Source organism: Cryptomeria japonica, chromosome 4 (genome assembly GCF_030272615.1).
Source record: "Cryptomeria japonica chromosome 4, Sugi_1.0, whole genome shotgun sequence".
Taxonomy (NCBI): Eukaryota; Viridiplantae; Streptophyta; class Pinopsida; order Cupressales; family Cupressaceae; genus Cryptomeria; species Cryptomeria japonica.
In genome coordinates, this window is record NC_081408.1 from 347,815,034 (window position 1) to 347,842,849 (window position 27,816).

The 27,816-nt window shown below is 34.5% G+C and overlaps 1 protein-coding gene across 1 annotated transcript; it reads left to right on the top strand.

The window, feature by feature from the left end:
* Positions 1-1,674: 1,674 nt before the first annotated feature.
* Positions 1,675-5,253, top strand: LOC131063549 (uncharacterized). The gene is made up of 7 exons (XM_057997399.1): positions 1,675-1,733; positions 3,076-3,227; positions 3,411-3,544; positions 3,737-3,972; positions 4,066-4,272; positions 4,372-4,452; positions 4,940-5,253. The coding sequence occupies exons 1-7, from the start codon at positions 1,699-1,701 to the stop codon at positions 5,190-5,192; spliced, it is 1,098 nt and encodes a 365-aa protein (XP_057853382.1). The 5' UTR covers positions 1,675-1,698; the 3' UTR covers positions 5,193-5,253.
* Positions 5,254-27,816: the final 22,563 nt, after the last annotated feature.

Below are 27,816 nucleotides of genomic sequence, written 5' to 3' on the forward strand. Positions count from 1 at the left end.
GAATTTTTTGTTGAGCTGAAATCCTTGGAAAAATACTTTCATGCACTCCTTGAGAGATATTAAAGAGAGCTTTGGAGTTTTTCTTCCTATTATCCCTCAATAAATCTTTCTTTTCTTGAGTTAGGGCATTGTACATGCTATTGCATCAGGTGGTTTTGGGTTACTATTTCCAACAAATTACAATAAATCTGGAGAACAAAATAATTCTTACATTATGATTGTCCAATAATCATAATTCTTTCTATTAAATTACGGAGCTTGAGGATTTGCCAAGCTTGTGCTTGAGGCTAACATTGTTGACTATAAATATATTAATTCCTTAATAACCTATGCTTGATGAACTACTTATAAATTGCTATTAAAACCTTCTTTGAAAATTTTCGCTTGATAACCATGACTTTGATACTAAGTGAACTTGCTTTGATACTAAGTGAAGGCAAGAGGCAAAGGATAGGAACCAAGATAAGAGAGCAAATAAAATCAAATAATAATGAAGATAAAGTCAAAGGTGAAAAAAAAAATGATATTTATATTTATATATATTTCAAAATCATGCAAAATTTGATTCATAATACACTATTCATCCAGTAACCTTGAAGCAATAACCTTTTCTTCCGTTCTTCTCATTTTGTTGTTTTCTTACATATAAAAAGACTACTAACTTTAGCATATATCCTAGAAAAGGTAATAATAATTATTAATTGCTATTAAATGAGTATCTTCAATTAAGAGGGAAAAATTTGACAATTAATTTTATTTGAAACTATCCTCACACACATGATTTGAGAAGAGATGGTGGCATTGGAAAGAGAGAATGAACTACGGAGGAGTAAATGGTGGTAGCTCATGACTAATTCCAACGCGTCTTTACAAACAGTGATAACCAAGTAAACCAACACAACATGAAAGCAACTACTGTTGACTGAATAATGGATATTGTTTAGGCCTAATGCACAGAAAATATTGCATAAGAGTAGATTGATGGGTTTGTGTAAAAAATAATGGCTTTTCCTTTGCTCTCATGCAAAGAACCGATATTGTTTAGTAAGCATGACAATAAGAGGGGGAAAAAAACACAGTGTAACTGATAAAAATCAAGAAGCAAGTGTAAAAAATAACTAAAGACTTGTGAGAAATTAAAGCAAATAATATCCATAGAAAAAAATACTAAAGAATAACTTAAAAAGCTAAATAGAATATAATAATAACCCAAACAAATTAATCTTAGCCTAAAACAATTAAGCTCAAATATTTTTAGTTATTATTTAGATAATTTGCTGCAACCTTAATATTATTATTTCTTAAAGTATCACCCACAGCATATACCGATGAGAATGTCTGTGAATAGTAGCATCCAAGTATTATAGAATAAGACCGTTGATTGTGAGTTTGGTCATTATCCTTTTTTTTTTTTGGATGTTATCTTCAGAGAAAACATTTGAGTCCAATATTCGACTCCGTGTGGCCATTGTTGAGTTTCCCTGCATACTAGTTTAACCTTGATAAAAAAAAGGATTCTTCCGGTTGAATCAACCTTAATAAAAAGAAGGATTCTTCCGGTTGAATCCAAAAAGAGATCCGTGAAGAATAAGAAAAACCTGGATGGCGGTGAAGATTCTTTGAGAAATAGCCTATATAAAATCCCCCAACACTTCCTCCAAATTCCATATCAGAAAACTACTCAGTCCACCGAATCTCATGGATCGTGCTCAAGGGTCAACTGAATCCCTCAGGTGCTCTTGTTTTGCCTTCCTCATGGTTTTTCCTTTTCTTTTCCCAAATTAAGAATTGAGAATTGGTTTTTTATATATTTAAAATGTGTTTTTCATAATGTAATCAACTGTGTATGTTTCAATATGATTCTTTTTGGTCGCATTCAGTGATCTATCATTCTCTTAATGATGATGGATTGTTAAATATGATGAAATTTATTAATATAGAAATATATAGAATTGATATTTGAAAGTCATTAAAATATATATCATATATTTCTGATCTTACATTAGTTTTCTTTCTTGAAACCCAATTACTGTAAATTAGAAATTATTTCTCTTTTAATTAAATATATTAGTTTTCTACAATCCGTATTAGTAAATGTGCTCGCTTCTGGTTTCTATTGTGTGTTTGTTTATTTCTCTCTGTCAAATTACATCCTCTCTATAGAATCATTACTATATTCTTATTTATCACAATTCGATTTATCTTCTATTTATTATTTGCAGATTAGTATTTTTTTTCTGAATCACACAATTTTTCATCTTTTGATTAAGATAAACACAGAAAAGAATCCAAACCCATTACGACACAGCCATACAGGCTAGAAGAATAAGGCTCGTCCCAAGTGAAATAAAAAAACGAAAAAAAAAAAGCAAGTCTACCATCAGGAGGGACCAGCAGAAGAACCCAACAGTTGAAAAATTAGCACAAGAACAGCCAACATGATTAGGGCAGCTCGAAGCCAAACCTAATCAAAGAACTTTAGACTGGAATTTGTCTGAAATGGTTCAATTTAAATTTCTTGAAAGAACCGATCTCAACCAAAAGAAAAGCCTCCACACCAACTAACAGCCAACATGATTAGGGCAGCTCGAAGCCAAACCTAATCAAAGAACTTTAGACTGGAATTTGTCTGAAATGGTTCAATTTAAATTTCTTGAAAGAACCGATCTCAGCCAAAAGAAAAGCCTCCACACCAACAAAATCCAAACCAATACTCATTTTTTTTAATGTTAACTTTTGCCAACAACGATTAGACAACTATTTCTTGGAAATCGGCAAATAATTCGTTGTTTAGTTGATACACAGTGAACTAAACGATTTAACCTATGCTTAGACGTCAAGGTTTTACTAGCTGTCTAATATTTTTTTTCTTTCTTCTTTGAGTCTTTTGTATCTATATGGCTTTCAAGCGGATACAAATGACTTTTCTTTTCGTGACTAAACTTATTGCAAAGATAAATTTCTATTTTAAAGAGCTTTTAAAGGCATTAACCTCATATTACACTACTGTGAAGATCTGGCTTTATAGTGAGAGTATTAAGTACTTATGCAGGTGAGTATCTTTGTAATTTGCAGGCATAAATGTGCAGCATGCTTCAGACAATTTAACAAAATGGAGCATCTAGTTGAGCACATGAAAACTTATTATCACTCTACACACGAACCTATTTGTGATATTTGCAAAAAGCATTGCAGGTTCTACGACTCGCTGAGAGGACACTTGATTGGTATCTTCTCCTTATCAATGTTATCCTTATACTCTTTGGACATCCTTAAATGAGGGGTTTACAAAGTACCACTGCATCATGTCAAAAGATTTAGGTCTGTTTAACTGAGTAGTAGATATTGAATATTCACTAATTCTAATTTATAAATTTTTAATACTGTGGTCTTGAACTGATCTTCATTAGGCCCATTACCCAAAGCTGAGTGTGCTAAACGATTCAGTGAAAGGGGATGCAGCCTCTGTCTCAAAGTTTTCCCCACTGCAGAACAACTCACTTATCACCGAGCAACATGTCAATCCCTGCCACCATTACCTCCTGTAAGTTTGTATTGAATTTGCAGCTCTGCTTTGTAATTCCAAAGTTTTATCAACTGTTTTCTTAAAAGGACAGTGGCTAAAACTATATAATCCACTATTTTTTCATTCCTTTTTCAATGAATATTGCCTTAATTTCTACAGATTGGTCATTTCTTAAGGAATCATTGTTTCATAATAATTTCATCGATACAGATTTCTGGGGGGCGGCTTTTTTCGGTGAATAATAGAATCCAAGCAGAAACTGAGCAGATTCATGGTGAAAGCTCAAATAGGGGAAATATATCTGCCATTGCAATGGATTGTGAGATGGTGGGTGGTGGTCAGGACGGGTCTCTAGACATTTGTGCACGAGTTTGCCTGGTGGATGAGGAAGAAAAAGTGGTCTTCCATTGTTATGTCAATCCAACAATTCCAATCACAGATTACAGGTTATAATTAAAATATTTCCAATTAACTCTCTTTGTTGCAGCCTGCTATTACTGTATGAATTTATCATTAATATGGGTGGACATTATTTGCAGATATGATGTCAGTGGCATCAAACCAGAACATCTGATTGATGCCATGCCACTCAAGCAGGTGCAAGAAAAAATTCAGCAAATTTTATATAATGGAGAAGCAATTTGGCGAATTCGTTCGAAGGGGGGAAAAGCCAAGGTTCTTGTTGGACATGGCCTAGATCACGACTTGCAATCGTTATCAATGGAATACCCTAATCATCTTATCAGGTATACATATTAAATATTAAATTCTGATTATCATATGATTTGAAGAGGTTCAAATTAAGAGTTTAAGGTCATAATTTATAATACACGCTCGTTTCTCAGGGACACTGCTAAGTACATTCCACTGCTAAAGAGTAGCAAAGCCAGCAATTCACTCAAGTATCTTACTCAATCGTTTCTAGGGTAATTTCTTCTCACATTTATTTATTGTTTCTTATGTGACAAATGATATATTAAACTAAAATTTATTTATTAAATTAAAATTTATTTATTAAATTAAAATTTATTTATTTTTATTTTTTTCTGTACTGCACATATCAAAGGCGTGGTTTTCTTTTTTCTTTTTCCCTTTCCCTTTTCTTCTTATTATGCGAGAAGTTGAGGGTTTTCTTCTTATTATGAGAGAACTTAATTCTGGAATGAACTCCCTATAACCTCTTTTCTTTACTTGTTGTTATGAGAGAAAATGAGGGTTAGTCTAGTAATCCAGAATTTAATTCTTAGAATTCATGCAACATACAATAGACCCAAAATCAAAGTCTATTAATTCGATTCTGTGGTTTAAATCAACTCTTAAATTTTCAATCTTTGTAAGACTGATCATGAGTATTTTGGGATTTATGATATTAGACGATACCAAAGAAAAGATGTTTATTTGTATCTTTCACAGGTATAAGATTCAGAGTAGCACTCATGACCCATATGAGGATTGTGTATCAGCAATGCGTATTTACAAGAAAATGAGAAATCAGGACCATTCCCAGTCTGCTTCCCTCAGTGTAGGTGAATTTCATCCTGAGAATGTGGTGTATGCAAGAATGAAACATAAAGATCTGGAGAAAATGACCCCCGAAACCCTGCTTCAAATTTCACAATCTGATTTCTACTGTTGGTGCATGGATTCCAATTCACAAGCAACTTAACGTGAGAAAATTATAGACTAGCAAATAATATTGTAACTTTATCGCTACTTAGTAAATTTCAGTAGTAATTGAACAGTATTCATCATTCATCCCTCATGGTAATTAAAATATCACATAAATGCCATTTTATTAGTCATGAAACCTTACTTTCACTCTCACTAAGGTTATAATTAAATTGGACATGCACTAAATAACCATTTGCTTCAAAACTACGTTTTATGGAAGTATTCTCTCTGACAATCCAAACTTTCAACCAACGCTTCACATAAAATATGTTTATGGTTTATAAAAACTTGAAAGAATTATTATAATCAGAAGCATCGTTATTTATGTAGTACAGATACAGGTATATATCACAGATTATTTAAGTAATTGTACGTATTTTTTAAAATGAATGTGCATGTATGGTTAATGTCTATAAATATATTTTGTAAGGAAATATTATTTTTATTAGTATTTTGTTTAAATTAGTTAGTGAGGATATATATCTATAGATAGATATTATGGATACAAAATTTCAATGTTATACATATATATGTAATTTTAAAACTCTTTATCCACATTTCTTTTACATTTGTCTATATTTTTGTGTATTCTTTATGTATAATTTTATTCATGCATTTATCTTAGTCATTTCATTTCTATTTTTATTTTTTTTTCACTTTTCTTTCTTGATGGTTTTTGATAAAGATAAACGGGTTTTACGTGGTTTTCTTTCTTGATGGTTGAAAGATAGTTGTTCACTTATTTTGATCATGAAAGGTTCTGAAAATGGGGTCTTTAGCCTAGAGATGCAAACTAGGGACTTATTCACTCACCATTTCCAATTTCATTGGGGAACAACCAATTAGGCTCAACATTTGTCCTCTAGGAGTGTTAAGCACTATGATTGATTGTTCCCCTTTTTTATTGGATGTGATTTTAAGATGAAAATGCAAGAACTAGATTAAATGATGCAAAATTGATAAAATTCAACATAAATACACAAATGTAGAACATAAAGCTAACACAAAAGTAAAAATCTAAAAATGAAATATAGAAAAAGACCTAGTACTAAAATATCAAGTGGAAAGTGCCAATCAAGTTTGTTAGGTGTCTTAGACTCGGACGTACTTCCATCAGCTAAAGCATCAAATTCTATATTAGGATGCTTAGAGTTGGAGGTACTTCCACCAGCTAAAGCTTCATATTCTAGATTAGGATGCTCTACGGATCATTCCCTCCAAAATTCAGCCAAAAAGTGTTGGTCAAGTGTGCAAATAGGTATATACTAGGGGTTTTTGCCTATTCAAAGTTTGAAATTATACATTTCTCAATCTTCTTTGCAAAATTCCCCAAGTTTTGGCAATCAGATCTATAACCTCCAGAGGGGAAAAATAATGTGTTATATAGGGGCTTGCCTAATGTAAACCCCATGTTGGTATATCCACCTCCAGTGTACAACAATTTTAAATGAAAGAGAGCTTACCCTTGGTTGGGAAAAGGATAAAAACTTTAAAAGAAATGCTTGAATTGATAATTGATACCTTTGATGCAAAACTCCTTTCCTTGAAGCCTCACACAAAGATTTATGTTCCTTGATGCTTTATGCTCCTTGATAGGAGTTAATGCATGTTTTTCATCATGGAGAAACATATAAAACTTGACCATTATTACTAAAATTGAATACTTGATTGCAAGCTTCTCCTCAATTAACTTGAAGATGCTTGATTGAATCCTCAATTGAAGGAAGTCAAATACTTGTAGGATGTAGGATGTTCAAATGAGGTGGAGGAAGTAATCTTTATACACAACTTACATCTTTTTGAGTTTAATTTGAAGAAGACCAACATAGTGGAGCAATTTCTAGCTTCTTAAAATCCTAACCATTATGACTTTAAATTTGGGGCCAAAATGGGTAGATTGTGGCACTATATGCCATAGTATAAGAGGTCTATGGTGTTGGGCCCCATAGTCGTAGCATATTGGGTTGAAACTAGGGTCAATGAGAGGAGAACTATGTTGAGATTCTAGAAATGGCCATGGGTTGAGCAGAATTAGGCATGAAACATGGGAATGATGTACAACCACAAAGTGAACCCAAAATGAGTGTGAAAATATAAAGGGATACAATTTTATGGCCCTACAAATTATAACTTTTAAAATGTAACCTAGAATGATAACTTTGTATATATGCTAGAGGTATAATACCAATATCTAACTTCTATTTTATTTAAAATCTTGATCTAGGTAAAATGCTTGATTGCAAATTTGATCCTACATTCATGGATTTTATTTTTTAACATTTTAAAATTCAAATTCAAATTTTGACTAGTTATGCTCATTGCTTTTTCATCTAGAACTAACTAAACACATATCTATACATATTTTCATCATGTCGTTGTATTTAAAGATATTCAATTGTATTAATTTAAATCATCCATTCCCATCTAACCATTTATTCAAGTAACATTAGTAATTAAGAAAAAAAACACTTTGGTTAGTGCTTTTATATGAATTTGGATATGTACATTCATCCTAGAAGCATATGTAGTGTAAAATATTTTGTCTTTAAAATTAAGTTACATTGGTTGTGAATCTAATTAATTTTAATTTAATAATTATTTTGTTAATTACCTATTTTTTACTTTTTCTAGAAAAAAGATAAATATATTAATAAAGGAATCATAGAACATTGCACAAATATTTATAAACAACAATAGCTTTCACTAAAGTCCAAGTGGTAAGAACTCAAGGAGATTTACCATACACCCACTACTTGTAGGAATAAAAGGATACTATGAAAGCAACAAAACACAACATACTAAGAGAACATAAAGAAGACATGTATCAAACTAAATCATTACAAAGGAGATAAAGAAACTATAAAGATTGAGAAAAGTACAAGTATGCCAAATATGTAATCTTCCAAGTGAAATTAATATCAAAGGCAATTTTGATCAAACATTTTTCAAAATCATTCCATTCTCTAGGGATAGAAAAAAAGAAGGTAAGACTCAATTTTTTATGTAAGCGTGAATTATATGTTCAACATTTAAGAATCCAATCTCCAAGAATACTCTTGAAAATTTCTATTCTTTAGAAGGAAGACCAAAATCATATAATTCTACTCACAATTTAGCATCTCCCATCCTAGCTTGCAAGATTTGTAAAGAAGTAGAAGGAGTTCCCAAGCCTTTATCTGATTGTTAGTGTGAATACTTGTAGCCATAGAAAAATAAGTGAACCAAACTAATTCTATCACATCCAACTCCACCTAACCCAATAATATTGAGGTTGACAAAAGAAGGAACATCAATGTTATTTTATTTAATTTTTGATAGAGGATGGGACCATTAACTATCTCTATTCATCTCATTAGGATATTTGAGACTAGAGAAAAAAGGAATAGATCTAATTAAAAAGTCACAAATCAATTTACCTTAAAATTTAAATTTCATAGGGTGTTAAGACTTTATCCATAGAAAACTTAGCTATAATTTTTTTTTTATCAAGTCCAAAATATATAACCCAAATATCCAATAAGAATCTAGTTGGCCTTGGTTATCATATGATTTATTTTGTACAAATATTTTTGGAGAATAAATATAGGGCCAAAACCCCAACCCACCAAAAGAAGAGAAGAAGAAAGAGGACATCCCAAACTAGCCCAAAAATAAAATAGAGATGTAGCATGAACATGAGGTTTTTGAACTAAACCCCTCTATTATGACAATGTAATCTATTGAGAGTTCGTGACCCTTGTTCCCATCGGTTGGGTACTCTGGTCAAAATCCCTGCTTTCAAAAAAGGGGTGTCCTCTTTTTTGGTGTCTAGTGGCCTCATTGCTTGTGATTTCTTCCTAGTTATGTTAAGAGTTCAAGACCTCTCCCACTTTTATTAATTAATCAAAACATGAGGTTATTGAACTAGATGTGCCACCACTGCCTCCAAAGAATCTCAAATTAGGTATGATGAAATAGTAGATGAGTCATTATAACCATCAAGAACACTTTTGAAAGGACCTTGGAATCCTCTCTTTCATTTGTTGTCCCAAACAATTCATTTATTTTAATTAAAAAAACAAATAAAAATAAAATTTAAGCCAACAAAATATATTCTTGATCTTTTTCCACCAAGGGAAGTCTCTTTACTCCATCTTTTCATGGTATAAATCTGATACCGACATGATAAGGAATTAATTCCTTGAGAATCATATCCCTAAACAAGAATATTAATCTTATTTAAAGAACAAAATGATTTCTTATCCATAATAGAGAATATGGTTCTGCAAGCTTTAGGATCTCATCCTAAAGGTCAAGAACTAGAATCCTTTCAAAAATAAATGTTATATTCATGTTATAAATAAAAATCCTTAAAGTCCAAGAAAATAGACCAGCTAGCATCTAAAAAAAACTTTACTTAAAGGGAGAAATGAGGAGCTAAGATGAGAATTTAGGATTAGGAGTCCTATGAATCCAACCAAAAAGAGCAATATTATAAAAGTTATTTTATGTTAATAATTTTGAGTTATTTTTAAGTTAATTTGTTTTATTTAATTTAATTGAATTAGTCTTACCTTCCCCTTTACTATTGTTCCTTTCTTGTTTCTTGGTTTCTTATTTTTCCTTCTTCTATTTATGCCAAAGGCATTCTGGGCTATATGAAATGGATGACCTAATTTTTGAAATCAATGGTTCATAATTGTAGAAGGATGTAAAACAATCTCAACTATATGCTTATATTTATATTAACTTTAAAAAAAAATTATGATAATTTTTTTAAATATAAATTTTAATATTATTAATTATAAAAAAATGTACATAAAAGAAAAAATCTATCTTTTATGATTCATAATTCATACCTCTAAGGAAAATGACCTCGATGCACTTCCAATGGGAGGTGTAGTCTTCAGGGATGCGACTCAGGACCTAGATGGTCCCAATGAGTCATAAGACCCTAGTCAGAGCATATACCCATCCCATGTGTAATGGAGATAGATTCCTACCTCGGTTGGGTGGATGCCTATCATGAATGAACACATGCCTAACCCATATGATTAGATGTGGTCTCGAACTGGACCAATAACTATGTTGTATGCATAGGAGTACCTGAGTATACCTATGAGTGAACAACAAAAAAAAAAGTTGATATTTTTGGGTATTATGGAAGGGTTATTACAATAAATGTTTAACCCATTCAATTAAAAATAGAAATTAAAACTAATAGTATGACATTATAAAATAACATAATTTTAGAAGTAATTGGAGAATGAGCCCAATATATTAAGTAGAAGAACAACTTCCTACACTAACCTTGAGAGGATGCTAATGCATAAACTTAACAAAAATAAACATAAATAGCATGCATACCACAACACGGTGATTTACATGGGAAAATCCCTTTTGGGAGAAAAAACCCACACTCCAAAAGCCACCAAATATATTACTAAAAAATTAGTAACAGATTACAATATACTTGCATAATAAGATTTTCACCTTGAGAGTATCACCAACCAAAGATCCAAAGGCAACTCAATACCTATAAGAATCTTGCACACAACCTCCATCACACACACCTCATATATAGGAGATACAATACATGAAATTGTCAAACGATATTACAAAACCATGGGCTAAAACCATCCAATAAAGTGGAACCCATCTTATCTCCAATCGTAGATGCCCTATGATGTGTCAAAACACACCTCAATATGTGTACCTCCCTTTTAGAACTCATTTATTTTTCTAACACATTTATATTTCCTATTTCAGAAGACCTAAATTCTGAAGGCCATAAATTTTGAATCAGGTGTTTGATTAACAAACCATTTGAAGTGTTGAAAAGATCACAACATGCTCTATCAAGCTATAACCTACTATAAAATTTATTGACACTCTAGGGCCATTTTGGATCCTCTAAAGCCCTCAAAGTTGACTTTGAAACTTTCATTTGCAACTTTCAAAAATGAAAACTTTAATATCTTCAAATATAAGCATGATCTTACAATGAAAATTTACCAATATACTTATCTAGCCAATACAAAGGTTTGGGGGGAATTTTGGACCAATTCATGCTTAAACAAAAATTTACTATAAATACTAACCTTATGTAAAAGCAACATTGAGACATCATTTTCCTAAAACTAAATTATTACTTTTGATTGCCACTTGTATTTCTATAATTTTGGCTTCTTGTAAATTTGTGCAATAAGACATATATTATCTTCTAGAGATGTCTACATAGGATTATCATTTGAAATGCATTGCAAGTTTATTTATGGAGTCCCATATTTAAGATTTGAAAGATATTATTTATTGTATTCATCTTCTCTTTGATGGAGATGATTCTTCTTCAATGGTTGTGAGGGAACACTCTAACCTTCTCTTTCATTCTCTAAATTATCATTGCTCGCAATTTGACATGAGTTTGGATAAATTTGAGAAACATTTGGAGGAGTCATATAATCCTCAAAGGATATATCTTTGTCTTTGGATGATGTTATACATCAATCTCTAAGTAATTCTAGATTGTCGTCTTCATTAGTATGGCCTAAAATATTTGATTTGATGGTTCAATCTTTCAACATCAACATGGAGGACTTGAATAGAGTTTAGATACATCACTCATCATCTATCTTCTCTCATATTTATTTTAGGAATGGAAATAGATATTATGTACAATGTTGGTTTTGTTTCTTCCTAAGGGGAGGAATATCATTTGGTAACACTAAATCATCTTTAGCACTCAGTGTCAAGCATGTACCATCATTCTATGAGACTCTTCATTGAGGGGGGTTTCATGGTATCTCTTATTATTCTCTCTTATTGGAGGAAATTTTCATTGCATGAGGTTTACTCCTTCTCATTCTTCATTGAGAGAATTTTTCATTTTATGTCTTTTGGGTGGATTTTTGTCCCCCCAATTTTTCTCTTTTTTTATTTTTTTGTGAGAGATTGTATTGTATTTTTAAATAGGTACCTAACATGGCCTAGTCATTAGGATCCATCTTTACATCATTTTCATTTGTGTACATTTTCTGTAAGTTGCACTTAAGGAGGGTGTTGACTTGTGAAAATGGTATTTTACCTAGCTAGTTCATCAGCTATCTCAGTTACAGTTAAAGACGGGCGGGGAGATGGCCTATCGCATTCTGACTTTATGTATCAAGTCATAATATTAGGACACATCATCATATTTTGCAATCCTATGTTCTCCTTGGCTCATGTATAACCAAGGGTTTCCTACTATAATCTCAATCTATTATAATCTATCTGTAGACACCCATTTTTGTCCACTTAATTAAATAGATATTTGATATTTATCTGATTATTTAACCATCATTCAACTATTAACTAAATTAACATTTAATTAATTCATCCTAACTATGTTCTTATATTAATTAAATAAATAATTTAATTTATTTGATTTAATTCACTTAACCATATTATGACAATTAATTAAATCAATAAAGCATATTTGTTTAGTTAACCCCCCTCTCACATTAATAAATTAACATTTATTTAAATCCCATCTCTCACATTTAAATAAATTAATATTTATTTAAATTCCTAAAATCCCTCACCCACTAGCACTTTCTAGAAAATGCAAGTTGCAAGTTAACCTCCTTATAATCATGTCTAAACCCCTACTATTAACCTAATCACCCTTTAATAGTTTGCACATCTTTTGGAAAAAATATTCTTTGGTTGTTTGACTGTTGATAGTACTTTTGTCTTTTACTGATTTTTATCGTGTTCCTATGTTACTCGAGGATATCCACAAGTGATTAGAGTGGCTGAGATGGTTCATGGTATCTTTTCTTTGTTTTATGTATGTGTATTGTTCCAATGAAGTTCTGGGGAAAATACTAATGTTGTGTATTTGGGAAGTTCATAAAGCTACGAGATCCTATGCAAAAATATAGTCATGGATCACTATGGCTTATTGACTACAACATATACCTCGACCATCAATGTGTGCACCAAAAAGGAGGGGAATATTCCTTATCTATAATTTGCATATTTTGGTAGAATATCATTATTCTCTAAGAGCTAATCTCTCTTGTGTTTTCATAAAAGTCCCTCACTCTTGGGTGGCAACAATCTTAGGAGAAATCGTGTATAATATAAAGTTATCTATATCAACTCTTACAAGAACAATCATTTCCCATGGTATCATTATGCAAGAGAAAAACACAATCATTATCACATAACAAAAGGGAATTCATTATAAATTTTAGATATAATATGATTTTAGAGAAACTAATGGAGATCAAAATTGAAATAAAAAATGAACAAGGGTGTATCTAGCCCTATCTAGATATGAAATAAATGTATAATAGTTAAAACCATGAAGTCAAATTGCATTTAGAATTGGAAAATAATAAACCCTAGCATGGAATTACAAAGTTAGGTTCATCATTTTCTACGAGAGAAAATCACACTCACATAAAAAAATTAGGATAATTAATTAAATAAAAATGTTTACACAAAATTATAACTTAGATAATTTATGAGTTGAGGTTGATAATTAAAATTAATGAAGTTAAATGCAAAGTTATATAACATTGAATTTGCTCAAGTGGTCATTATTTGGATGTTAAGAACATATTTATCATGATGTCATCATTTAAAAGCCTCTCAATAAATATTTGTAAGAACAAGTACTATACCTATTTTATTGAGTTACAAAACTCATATTCTTAAAAGTTAGATCTCTAAATAAAATGATTAAATGTGGATGAACCAAGATGAAAAACAAGAAGTATGCAATACACCCCTAGGATGTCATCATTTAAAAGCCTCTCAATAAATATTTGTAAGAACAAGTACTATACCTATTTTATTGAGTTACAAAACTCATATTCTTAAAAGTTAGATCTCTAAATAAAATGATTAAATGTGGATGAACCAAGATGAAAAACAAGAAGTATGCAATACACCCCTAGGATGTCAATTCAATGTTGATATAAGTATTAGTTCCTGCCAAGGCAGTACTATTGCATTCATTGAATTTTTTTTCTCACTAATCCAACCAATCATTTCAAAGTATTAATTTTTTTAACAAAAACTATATAGTCTATATTTAATTTATATTTTACATAACTATAAAAATATCTTCTTTTTTTTAATTTCTATTGGCTCATATTGGAAACAGTGGATAAAAAATTCAAATTTCTGAAAAGAAAAAATAAACATATTTTTATCATTTCATTCATTAAATAAATAATAGCAGCAATATTAGATGTATGTCAATTCATGAATTGATAAATGAATTGATATGACATTATTACTCCTTATTAAAATGAAGGCAGAACTCCATTTTCAGTACTCCTGTCGTAGCCATTGGAAAATCCCCAAGAAAATTGAGAAAATTTTAGTCGTCGTAGCACATTAAGGGAAGCTGCCAACTATTGTGTGAAAAAAAAAAAAAAAAAAAAAGTCAAACATGGCGAGAGAAACAAGTGTGTAATGTAATTGAAATTTTCATAAAAAAAAATTTATAAAAAAAACATATTATTATACATAGACGATCAACATTTATTGCTATTATCATTTAATTTCCTCTTTGAAAATCAGAGGTGAATTAATTTGTGTACCTTGAGGATTTTCTACGATAAATCACTGACGAAGTTATTTTTGTATTGCGCTTTTTGTGTTATTAATTACCCTAACGGTAAACTTCATTATTTATTGTAAGCATAAATTATGCTCTTAAAAATTCCTTCCTCTGAATATTTTTATTAAAAAAATGACTTTGTTGTCATCTTCGTACAACAATAGGGAAACACACATACATAGTAAGAATGTAAGTGTAATTTAAGTTTTCAAGGAAATATGATTTGATACCAACTTTAATATACTTGGGTTTTTAATTTTATTTTTTATTTTTTATAGTTTTGTTCTTAAAATAATAATGTAAATTTATTTTAAAAATAATATTATAATTTTATTTATTGTATTTGTTATATTATTGTAGAGGAGGAAATTTGTCACCTCTAAGATGATAAATCCTAGAGAACAAATTGATCCGCCTCTATCTCACTTATACTGGTGCTAAGGGTGAGTCAAGGGATAACAATAAAATAAAACTATGCTAATAGAGAAAAAATCAAACGATTAAAGTGCAGAAACGACAAAATATAGAAATCCAAACTAACAGTGTGATACAGAGTTAAAAGTGGGCTATATATACCATAGAACTAGGAAATCCTTGGGTTTCAGATGCTAGCGCAACATGCTATCATCTATACGACTAGAGAACATAGAATCTAATGAACAACTCACAACAAATCTCTTTGGCTGCATAGAATCTGTTTGTCACCTACACACACAAAAATGGGGGAAAATGTTGGGGTTATATAAGGGGTCTGCCTCAATCAGACCCCCACTTTGGTGTTTCCACCTCCACGGATAGTTGGATAAATAGACTCGATAAAAGATAATAGATAAAAATAAAAATAGAAACTATACTTCTCTTAATGGAATTAAACCCCTATTGCATGTAGATAAAAATGATGTATTCATAAACTTAATGCACCTAGATAATAGATACACTTAGAGATATGATATCTATAAATTGCATACAATGATAAAGATAGATAAAAGATAAAGAGAAGACAAGGCATGTATCCAAACCCCCCTTTTTGAGATACAAGCATGATGAAGCTCAAGATATGTGCTTGTTGTTGTAAGATGGTTGCAAGAACGCTATAGATAGAGATACCTTGATAGTGCTTGTAGAGTATTCAAGAGAGCATAGAGAGAAAGAGAGAGATTAAATCTAGAAGAACCCCTTCAAATGAGAAAGGAAGGAGTTTTAAGACTGGAAAGAAGTGCAAAAAGTTATTATGGCTGAAAACAAGCCTAGGGACATGAATCAAAAAGCGTTTGATTAACTACAGGATGCGAGATTCTGCAGATCTATCAGGATGTTAGTGTGGCATTTAGATGTCTGTACAGCATGCTAATGTCTTCTCAAAGATAGGCCCAAATGAGGTTTTAGGGCAAATGGGGGCACTTTGTCTTCGAGGCCCATGATGCCAAAGTGATGTTATTTTGATCATTGGACCTACCATTAATGCTCCAGGCACCATGCATAAGTCATAAATGTACTAGGTGTAATTTAGGACACTGCATTTTTCTTCCATTTTAGTGGACTGATCGACTCAAGGGATCGAGCGCACTAAAGTAGTTTTAGAAAGATAAATTCATTAAGCCCATGCAGTGCAATGAATGTGATAAATGCAATAAATACTTAGCCCAAAGAGGGTACTATAGAGGCTAGAGAAGTCGAGTCGGCAATCACAGATTATTCCCCCAAGTTGCCACAAGAAACCACAATATTCAACGTGATGAATTTCATAATGCAAAATTCAAAAATTTGTTAGCACGAAAAATGGAGGAATCTACTTCGGTGAGAAGAATGCTTAAGGAGCATTAGTATGGATAGAAATGAAAAATTAGGCTATATACTCAAAAGTGAGCCTTGGGAAGGGTCATTTTTACTATTCACTATGGGAATTCATGCTAAGATTTGTATAGAGTTCGAGTGAAAATGCCACATAGATGGGAGCACATGGCAAGTAAGATCGAGGAGCTTCAGATTGCGGTGGAGCAGGGTGATGAGCCCGAGCAGGTATGCCTCAAATCACACTCATATGCATTCTTTTATACATTTTTTTAGCATTTTCCTATTTTAGGTTGCGCAGGCATCTAGGGGATGTGTTCAGGTCCTAGCATCGCGTGTCCATCTAGGGTGCACGTTTTCGCCTAGGGACCGCATGTTAGTCCCTCCGGGGTGCCAACATCTATGAGATGAGTTGGCATCTCAAGGACTTGTTGTCATCTAGAGTATAGGGTTAATAAAGGATGATGAGAAATTTATGTTATCATGTAGACTTTTCCCAAGATGTGGGAGGGTCATTTATTACACACACTGCGGGACTGAGTGGAGGAGTTATCAACCACAAACAGAAAACAAATTCGAAGAGTGGGATTGTGGTGGACCTTTCGACTACCAGAGTTCCAGTTTCACACATCAATTTTGTGAGCCCTGATGGAGAGATGGGACACATATACCATGTCCTTCCATCTTCCCATAGGGGAGATGATTGTGACCTTGATTAATGTCTATCGTATTCTCCAGCTACCCATTTGGGGGAAGATAGTATCTTTCACCATCTTATCAGGAGAAAAGATAGGGAGACAGCGGAAGTGGGCCCTTGGTCAAAGATTTGATGTGACCGAGGACATCTATTTGTGAGTGTTGGGCTAGAGCCAAGTTCTAATCCCCCCGGTTCAGTGCATCATGATAGTGACCATGGCACATTGGGTGTTAAGTAATGGTCATGGATTTGAGCTAATTGTCAGATTCGTGTAGCTAATCCGAGAGATGGAGGAGCACCAGACTATATATGCATGGGGGTGGAGCATGCTCACACATCTTTATTATGATTTTTCTTGTTATGTGAACCATGAGTATAAGACCCTGAGAACATGCATCCTTCTATAGGTCTAGATGTTTGAGCATATCATGTGCATGCAACTAGTTGGATTCTCAGTGTCAATGTCTCTAGACATGCTGAGGGCGCATAACTACCCATTGCGACACAACAAGTGGCAGACTGAAGACCTCACATACTGGAGGGTCACCATCAACCAACTTGGGATTGGTGAAGTCATATGGTAGCCATCCCGTGATATGGGGGTCTGGACCATATCTAATGCATCTAGCTCATGGAGATGCAATGTGATCGCTTCTCGCTCGATCACTAGGACCACATTTTGATGCCCTACTACTGGTGAGGGTGCAGATCATCCCACTTGTCATGCCCACATATGTCCATTTGATTAGGAGCGTAGTGTGACCATGAGACCTACCTCACCCCACCCTTGGAGATGTTTGTGATAGCTCTGAGGGAAGTGACGATGATGACATCGCACCTGAACTAGATCTTGATGATGTCGGAGTCACCTAGGACTTTGCAAACTGGTGGGGTAGAGTAGGGCCTTCTCTGATATTCCCACTAGATGTAGCAAGAGGAGACATCGGGGCTATAGGAGGTGACAACAATGAGTAGTCCTCTTTGAGTGATGAGGGTGAGAGGTCAATGTAGAGACAACAGGTGGGGAGCCCGAACCTAGAGAGACCGGTGCCTCCCATGAGAAGGCTCCCACCATTGCCTGTTGCCCTACCATCTGCATGACCAGCACAACCACTAGCACTAGTAGTCATTGCGGGGGAATCCTCTAGTAGGGCACCTCTATAGGATCTAGATTGGCAGAGGGGGTATCTTGGTGTGCACTATGATTTCAATCTTTCTCATGCATGCTTTGATATATGTGTATATATGCACATATATATTTTGATGTTATGGATACTAATAAATTGATATGTTTTATGTTTGCAGAGGGTGTTAACGAGTGGTTGAGATTCATTCTTCAGGAACTTGCAAAGATCATCCTTGATGTGCAAGTTTGGCGCCTTGTACTAGATATCTCTCATTCCCTCCAAACAGTAGGGAGACACTCTCACCTATTCAAGCTAGTAGCACGACTTTGAACAGGATATGAGGAGGGCTTGGTGGAGCTGGTGCAGGGAGCAACACAGCTAACTACCATGACATGGCAGAGGGATTAGGATTTTTTGGAGGTTTTCTCTATCCTTGGAGAGAGAGATCAGGTGGTGACACAAGCTGAGAGTGTCAAGAGGAGATGTGACACTCTATAGATCTCGGTCGATGGCCTTGGTGGATGCCACCTAGCAGGGCCTTGTGGGTCACCTCTACCACTCCAAAGTGTGCCACTTGTTAGCAGACTTGGAGGTGGTGCACCAAAGAGAGGCTTCGCTATGGGAGGAGCTCATGATGAAGCGAGAGACCATGGCAGAGCTACTAGGAGAGCTGAGGGGCTTGCGATCACATAGTATTACTACTACGAGATCACAGTCTACTTTAGTGAGGAACTCATCATGCCAAGATCAAGATCCTCCAGCACTTGCGACCTCGAGGATCCATCCTCCTGAGGGGTTATGAGACATTTGGACTTGTACAAATTAATTCATTTTTTATTCATCAAATGTATAGTATTATTTTAATTTATATATGGATGTACTTATGTAGTTCAGAGACACATATGCCAACATCACGTGTTTTTGTAGTGATGTAATACATGTACAGTGATACTTTACATTGACATCATATATATACGAGACAATGTTCTCATCTTATCTTGTGTCATTATGGATGGATGCATTTTTAGCTTTATATACTCATTATGTATGCTCGTGTGATGGATGATTAAGTTTAGATGCCCATCATGATTTAATTTACATATTCTTGGATATATGCACGATTAAATTCCATGATGATCATTGTATAGATGTTTTTAATATATAGAGAGAACATGTATACATACATGCACACACACAGATGCCTATATATGCATAGTCACTTCATAACACAGAGATGATCATATGTCATGTTTATGAAGATATATCATGACATGAATAGTATAGAAATATGAGCATCACACACATGATACACACAATTTTCCTGCTATGCATTAAATCTATGTAGGTGCAAAGTATTAACAAGTTCTTTGAGAGGAGTACCATCCATATGGGATAAACCATAGGCACCGAAACCATAGACAAAGTTGAAAATGTATGGACCTAACCAATTCGATCTAAAATTCCCTCTTTGATTAGAAGTCGCATTGACACTTCTTTGATTCTCACAAAGAACCAGGTCACCTATCTTAAATGTTTATTGTAGTACATCTTGGTTATACTGTTTGGACAAAGACTTTTGATAAGATTGAAGATTTTGAAGGGCTTTCAAATAACTCAAGCTAATTTAGATGAAGGGTAAAATAATAATAATCATTGATAAGCCCTCTTAGAGAGATGGACAATGATGGAATTTCTAACTCAAGAGGCATGATAGCATTGGCGCCATACACAAGGTTGTAGGGCATTGTCCCCATAGTCGTACGTACACTCTGCAATAGGCCTATAATGCATATACTAGATGAGTATGCCAATATTTTCCATGTTTAGTAGTGGTTTTATGTAGAATCTATTCAATAGTCTTGCTAGATTCTTTTGCTTGATTGTTAGATTGAGGATAATATGGTGTAGAAAAATGATGTTGAATGTGAAACTTCTCGAGAAACTGATTTACCTCCTTGTTATTAAATGGTGTACCATTATCAGATACAAGGGTAGCAGGCAAACCAAAACAAGAAATGATGTTATCCATAATGAATCCACAAATCATATTAGTGGTTTGGTGGATCTCAATGGTATAATTTCGACCAAGATCATGAAATAATCTATAACAGTAATAATAAAGGTATGACCCTTAGAGGAAGGGGGAGATATTTTGCCAATAATATCCAATCCCCATGTATGAAAAGGCCAAGGAGAAACTCAAGGGTTTGGAGCTCCTATGCGGGAGCTCGAATCAAGTTGCCATGTTGTTGACATTGGGGGCATTTCTTGACAATTTAGAAAAAGAATCTTGTTCTATTGTTTTCCCACTAATACCCCATGTGAATCAACTTATAGACCAAGGATTTTCCCCCAAAGTGCCTACTTCTAGAGCTTGAATGGGCTTTCTAGAGGGCAACGGGGAGCTTCACTTTTGTCAAACAACATAAAAGAAGGCCATTATAAGATCATCGGGAATTTTTTTGATTTTGACATAATTATAAATGTGTGCGAACCATTCTCCTGAATCAATATGAGCACACATGAAATTATCAAAAAGGTTTTGATCAGTTACAACTGAAGAGTGGAGGACTTGTACCACAAAATGATATTTGTCCTATCCAAAGTTTGGGCCTACAAAGGAAGCAATGCTTTCCATTGCATCTGTATGACTATTTTCTCTTCATGAAACATTGTCGATCGTATAAGTAGTGAAATATTTTAGTATGGTTATTACTAAATCCCTAAACTGAGATACCTTCAGTTGCTTAATGCAATACATGCCTGTAACCTATTTCAAAATAAGCTTAAAGTCTCCATGAATGTGGATATGCTTTACATTCTTGGAAATCATAACACACAACCCAACAATTAAGACTTCATACTCAGCGATATTATTAGTGCAATGAAATTCTAAATGGAATGAAAGAGGGACTGGCTTTCCTTTGGGAGACACCAAGATCACACCCGCTCCTGAACCTGTCTGACATCTCGATCCATCATAATACATATCCCATAGAGGATCTTGACTGGTGGTTAATACATATTCATCGGAGAAAAGATCTAAGGTAGGAAAAGATTTTTTAGATGGAGCATCAGCCAATTTATCAGCGATGGCCTGCCCTTTAATTGAATTTTGATTTACAAACTTGAGGTCAAACACAGAGAGCAACATCACTCATTTAGCCAACCTTCCTAAAAGATAGAACTTTGAAAAGAGATGTTTGAGGATATCATTCTTAGAAATAACTCGTGTTTCTGCATGAAGGATGTAATTTCTTAACTTCTGCATTGTAAAGATGAGAGATAGACATTGTCTTTACATGCCAGAATATTGAGTCTCATATTCTATATCAAAGTACAACTAATGTAATGGACTACTCTCTCTCAACCTTCATCATCACACTGAGCTAACAAACTTGCTAGAGCATGAGACAAGGTAGAGATATACAAAAAAGAAAGGTCTATCAGACATAGCCAACATTAGGATAGGAGGATTAGCCAAGTAATTCTTAATAGAATCGAAAGCTTCTCGGCATTCCTCATTCCATTTTCTTCAACAATCATGTGAAAGGAAGGGTATGATCAACCAATTACGCCACGAACCTGCGAATGGTTTGGATCTTCCCTTGCAAACTATGAAGCTTGGAGATGTTTCTAGGTGGAGGCAAGTTTACAACTGCATCAATTTTATCAGTATCTATCTCAATTCCTCGACGAGAGATAATGAATCCCAATAGCTTCCCGACATCCACACCAAAGACGTATTTTAGGGGATTTAGTCTCATCTTGCATAATCAAAGTCTTTCAAAGATAAATCAAAGATATACAATGTTTTGGATGAGAAAGAGATTTTACCAAGATATCATCGATATAATCTTCCAAGATTTTATGGATGAAATGGAATATTAGGGTCATAGCTTGTTGGTAGGTTTCTCTTGCATTTTTCAACCCAAATGACATGACAACATACAAAAAAGTTCCCCAAGGTGTCATGAAGGAATATTTATACTGATCTTTTGAATTAATATGAATCTAATTGTACCCCGAGAAGCCATCCATGAAGGAGAGAAAAGCATAACCTGCGGTTAAATCCACAATCATGTCAATGTTCAAGAGTGCAAAATAATCTTTGGGAGAATGTTTATTCAAATCCTGAAATTCAATGCAAATGCAGATTCAACCATTAGGTTTACTAACTCGGACAATGTTAGAGATCCAAGGTGAATAGTCAATAGGACAGATAAAACTAGCCTTTAAGATATTTTTTTATCTTTGTCTTGACTAATAAAGCCACGTTGGGATTCATCTTTTGAATCTTTTGCTTCGCAGGTTTAGCATAACGACTAAGTACAATATTATGTACCACAATTGACTCATCAATGTCTGACATTTCTTCATAGGATGAAGAAAATATGTCGGGGAACTAATGCAAAAGATCAAAATATTCTTTAAACTCCTTGAAAGATAAACACTTCCTGACTTTCATGACCTTACGAGGAGTTTTATCACTCATAATGACATCAATAGTTTCTCTGCTAAGGAGTGCGCTATGATCTTCTGAATGAGACATGGGTATATGCTCTTCATTGTAAGATAAGGGCACCCCCTGCTCAATAGATTCCCCAAAATACGCTTTGGTATTTAAGAAATAAGGGAATCAATGCTTATGGTGATAAGAGGGAAAATCATCATAGATGCCTAGGAATTCATTCAAGCATTCTTCTGAAGGAAAAAGGTCCAAGGGAATCTCATTAAGAAGTACAACATTATCAAAAAGTTTTGGATGAATAAGTTTAGGAGGAAGAGGATCAACATAAACCCTGTTAACAGTTAACCATGGCTTCATCCTTCAACCAGTATGGCGATATCCTAGTCCAGTGTTGTGGTGATGAGGTTCGGCTTCCAAAGGAATTTGAATACCTTGTTCATTAGGCCCACTACCTTTTCCATCATAACCGAGTTGTGATACAATCTTATATCCAGGACCATAAACATCATGCAATTCCTTAAAGGAAGGAGGCTTTGTATAGAAAAGATGATCAACATGATAAGCATCACCCGACTTTATAGATGTGTAATCATCTTTTATGGATGAAGTGAATGAAATCTTAGGAAACTGTAAAGCGGAAAATCGAACCCTAGGTGTTCCCCCACTCCATGGAGAGAGAAAGGAGGTCACTAGGATTGACGGTTTTCACTTAGGAGAGACTTTACATTCAAAAGAGGGGTTGAAACCCACAAGATCCAATCCCACACAATGCAAAACTGGATTCTAAATGAGTTTCAAGGGTTGTCACATCAAGGATACCCTCTTTTGTAAAGAATGTAGATAGAAGAATTGAACTAGGAGTACATGTAAAAGTAAGAAAGATTCGCTTGTAGACGGAGATTGGGACATGGGATGAAGCTACAGACCTGAAATTAGCAGTAAAATGTCGAGACGATGCTGTCTTGCAAGTTTGAGCAAAATTTGACAGGACGATGGCGCCCGGAGTGCACACGGTCCTCCGAAAAATCCGCGAAACGAAGGGGGATCTGTTCATCTCTGCACAAGGATTCCAGATCTTCAATTATAGTCGCTTACCTGCAACCTACACACAGAAAAGAGAGGACAATTGGGGGGTTAGGGATTAGGGGTTTGCCTTCAGGTCAAACCCTGGTTTTGGAATTAACCAAGAAATGAGAATGCTGCAAATGTAAATGTTTGTAACGTAATCAAGTACTAATACCTTGTTGTAAGAATGTTTGTATTCTTACATGCGAAGGTGTAATGATGTTGTATGTTGTATGTTGTAAGTGATCTCCTCTTCAGTGGTTGAATCCTTGTCTTGAATGCAACACCTATCCTTGAATGGAGACCTAGAATGCTCAATTGCTTGAAGGAATGCTTGAATGCTTGAATGTTTGAATGTTTGAATGTTTGCCTATCGCTTCCGCCTCTTGCACACATATGTTATTTTTTTTTTCCTTTTCTCTCCTTTTTCTGGGAGGGGAAATGTAGTTTATATACTTGTCAATTAGGGTTAGGAGACTGATTTTTCTGACCTTAGGCCGACCTAGGAGCATTATTTTCCAATTTGGAAACTTGAAGACCCGATGCCCAACAAGAGACCGGGCCCAAAATAGGGCCAGAGACTAGGGCACTGGGCACCATGGTCTTGAGGGACAAGGGCGCTAGGCGCCATGGTCCTGAGGGACAAGGGCGCTAGGTGCCATGGTCCTGAAGGACTAGGGCACTGGGCGCCATGGTCCCACCTCCCGGGACAGCAGGGTGCAAGGAGGATCAGGCCAAGGTGCAAAAAGATGCAGTTTTTGATGTCGTAAACAGGTTTCGGGGTCTCCATTCAGGTTCAACGTTGCACCGCCATCATGAAGACCCAAATGCAGTCAAAATTGCAAGTGTCACAATTTTACGATGCTACATTTAGCCCCCACTTTAGCGGGAGTATAAGCGTACGCCCATACTTCCAGTAAAGTATAAGGAAACAACATTGAAAGACTTTCACCACGTCAAGGAGGCAAGATACACCAAGCCCCCAGTGGACTAAGAATCTTACGACTTCGATTGACAAAGTAAAAGGGAAGATCACGAGGGAGAACCATGACTGTTAGTAGTAAGGTTCCCTCACTATGAGTCATGCAAGAAACATACCAAAAATTTTCAAGGCAAAGCTAAGTTTGCCAAGAAATTTTCAAGTATCTTGAAGAGATATGAATAGAGTGTATGCCCCCTACGTTAAAGCGATCACACACGCCTCATCAGGGGTGATTGCTTTAAGGTAGTGATACACACAAGAAATGAGAAGGGAAAGGAGCATGTTATCACAAAGATTTAGCCCCCAAGTGTGAGATAAACCCAAGGATAATAGACACGAAACACAAAGCACGAGGTGACTTCGCTTTCCTTGGGGTCAGTATGTTGTATGATAATTCATGTATATCATATGTATGTATGCATAATTGTTCTTCATTCCCCAATCAAGGAAGGTCACCTAGAAGAAGGGAACACATGTGTCTTTTGAGTCAACATGAGAGAGACCAAAAGAGATCTCAATGCTTTGCATCGTCCTCAAGTAGACAACACTAAGGACAACAAATAGAAGAATGAGAATAACACATAGAAGAAGTAACAAAAGAGATCAAGAGAGGAGGAGAGAGTCTGCTATGCTAATGAACTAGTCTAGCACATCATCCACCCCTCGATCTTGCTAATCAATATTTCGGGAAGGCAGGAAACACGCTAGAGGAGGAACATCCAACACAATAGATGGAGCTATCACAAGATCCAAACAAGGGCTATGTTCATGTTCCAAGCCACGTTGTTCTTGTCTAGGTGCTAGGATAAGTGCTTTAGAAAATTCGTTAGATAAAAGGTTATCAATATCAACATATTCATATTCACTATCAGAAGAAAGAGGAGTAACATTTTCATCATGAATAACATTTTCATCTATATCATCATCAAGATTTATAAAAATAGGATCTTTAACTCACACAAGATCAAAACCATCATGTATCTTATGTTTAGGAGATTTTGGCTCAATTTTCGGCTAAGGAGAAAATGGAATAATGCTAGCTGAAGGTGTTTTTGGGGATTGCAAAGTTTGGGAAACAGCTGCACGAGCTCTAAGACAATAGGAGAAGAGGAAGGTCTCTTCTCTCTATAAGAGGAAGGAGGAGGAACTGCTCCATATAAAGGAGGAATATTTGGTTTAGGAAGGAGACCAAGTCCATCATGATGAGGAGGTATAGGTCTACCTTTAGAAAGTTTATTAGTCATAGACATAGTCACATCCATAGGGATGGGTTGGGAATCTTCTTGAGGAAAGACATTAGTTTTATCTTTCAAATGAAGAACTTCCTTCTCAAGAATGATGGGAATATCAATTTTGGGTGTTCTAGGTTCACTTAGAGATAGGATCATATCTTTTTTCCACTTTTGATAAGATTTGAAAAGATGATCACTTCACGGTGGAAGAGATTGAAATTGTTTAGGCCAAAAATAATCAATAGGAATGCTAGAAGTTCTTTCAGCTGGTTTAAAGAGACTATGATTGACAGTAACAACTTCACCATTATGGGGAAATTTCAAACACTTGTGAATAGGAGAAGCAATAGCTTTCATGGAAGATAGCCAAGGATAGCCTAGCTTCACACGAAATTGTTCGGATGATGGAATAATAGCAAAGCTCACATCAAGGGATTTGTTATGGACCTCAATAGGTGATGTAATAGAACCAATTGCAGGAGAAGAAAATGCATCAAATAATTTCACAACCACATTTGTTTTGTCATAGATCACTTGATTCAATTGCAAAGTAAAAAGAAATTCTTCATTAATGACATTAACCATACAAGAAGGATCAATAAGCACTCCACGGCAAGGTGTATTTTTGACTTTTGCAACTATATATAAAGGACCATCAGGTGCCCTGATAGTTTCACTAGAATCAAATGTGATGGAAGGTTCTTTAGGGATTTTCTGTTGCTCTACAAAGTTAATCACATTCGGAGTCATAGACACAAGACCATCAGGTGAGAAAGAGGAATCATTAGTCTCAATCACATTAGAGGTACGAGAAGGTAATGGATCAGTAAAAATCTTAAGATTTTGGTTAGGAGGAGCTACAAATGTGTTGCCTTTATCATTCACACCTGAAACAGAGATAGTATTATTATCAATCAAATCTTGAATTTTACCCTTTAAAGCAAAACATTTTTCAGTATCATGCCCAGGTTGACGATGAAATTGACAAAAAGATTTGTTATCAAAATAGGGTGAATTAATCTTTGCAGGATCTATTTGCTTTATAGGAGGGAGAGTAAGCACATTTTGTTCCAATAACTTATTAATAATACTATGCAATGATTCATTCAAAGGAGTAAACTTTCTCTCTTTCCTGAAAAACTTAGAAATAGGAGGCACACCTGATGCTGCATTCACATTGTTGTTGATGATGTTTTCATTGAACTTAATGAACTCTCTGTTCAGTTTAAACTTCCCAAATGGTTGTTGACTACTATCACCCTTATCACTCAGAGCCATAGGATTTGCTTGTTCCATTTGACTCACAGTCAGTTGATAATTGTGAAGAGTTGCACACAACTATTGGAAAGAAGTAAACTCAGCAAATAGATTTTTTTCTCTAATATCTTTTTGTAAATTAGAAATAAAGATTCTTTGAATATCATTATCAGGTACTGGAAAATAAATTTGAGCACATAAATGCTTATATCTACCAATGAAATCAGTCACTTTTTCTTTAACACCTTGTTTACAATGCATGAAATCAATCAAAGTAACTTTAGGACTTATATTGTTTTGAAATTGTTGAATAAAAGCATTTGCAAGTTGTTGGAAAGAAGGAATAGAATAGGAAGGCAATGAGCAATACCATTGTAGAGCCTTATCTCTTAATGTTCTAGT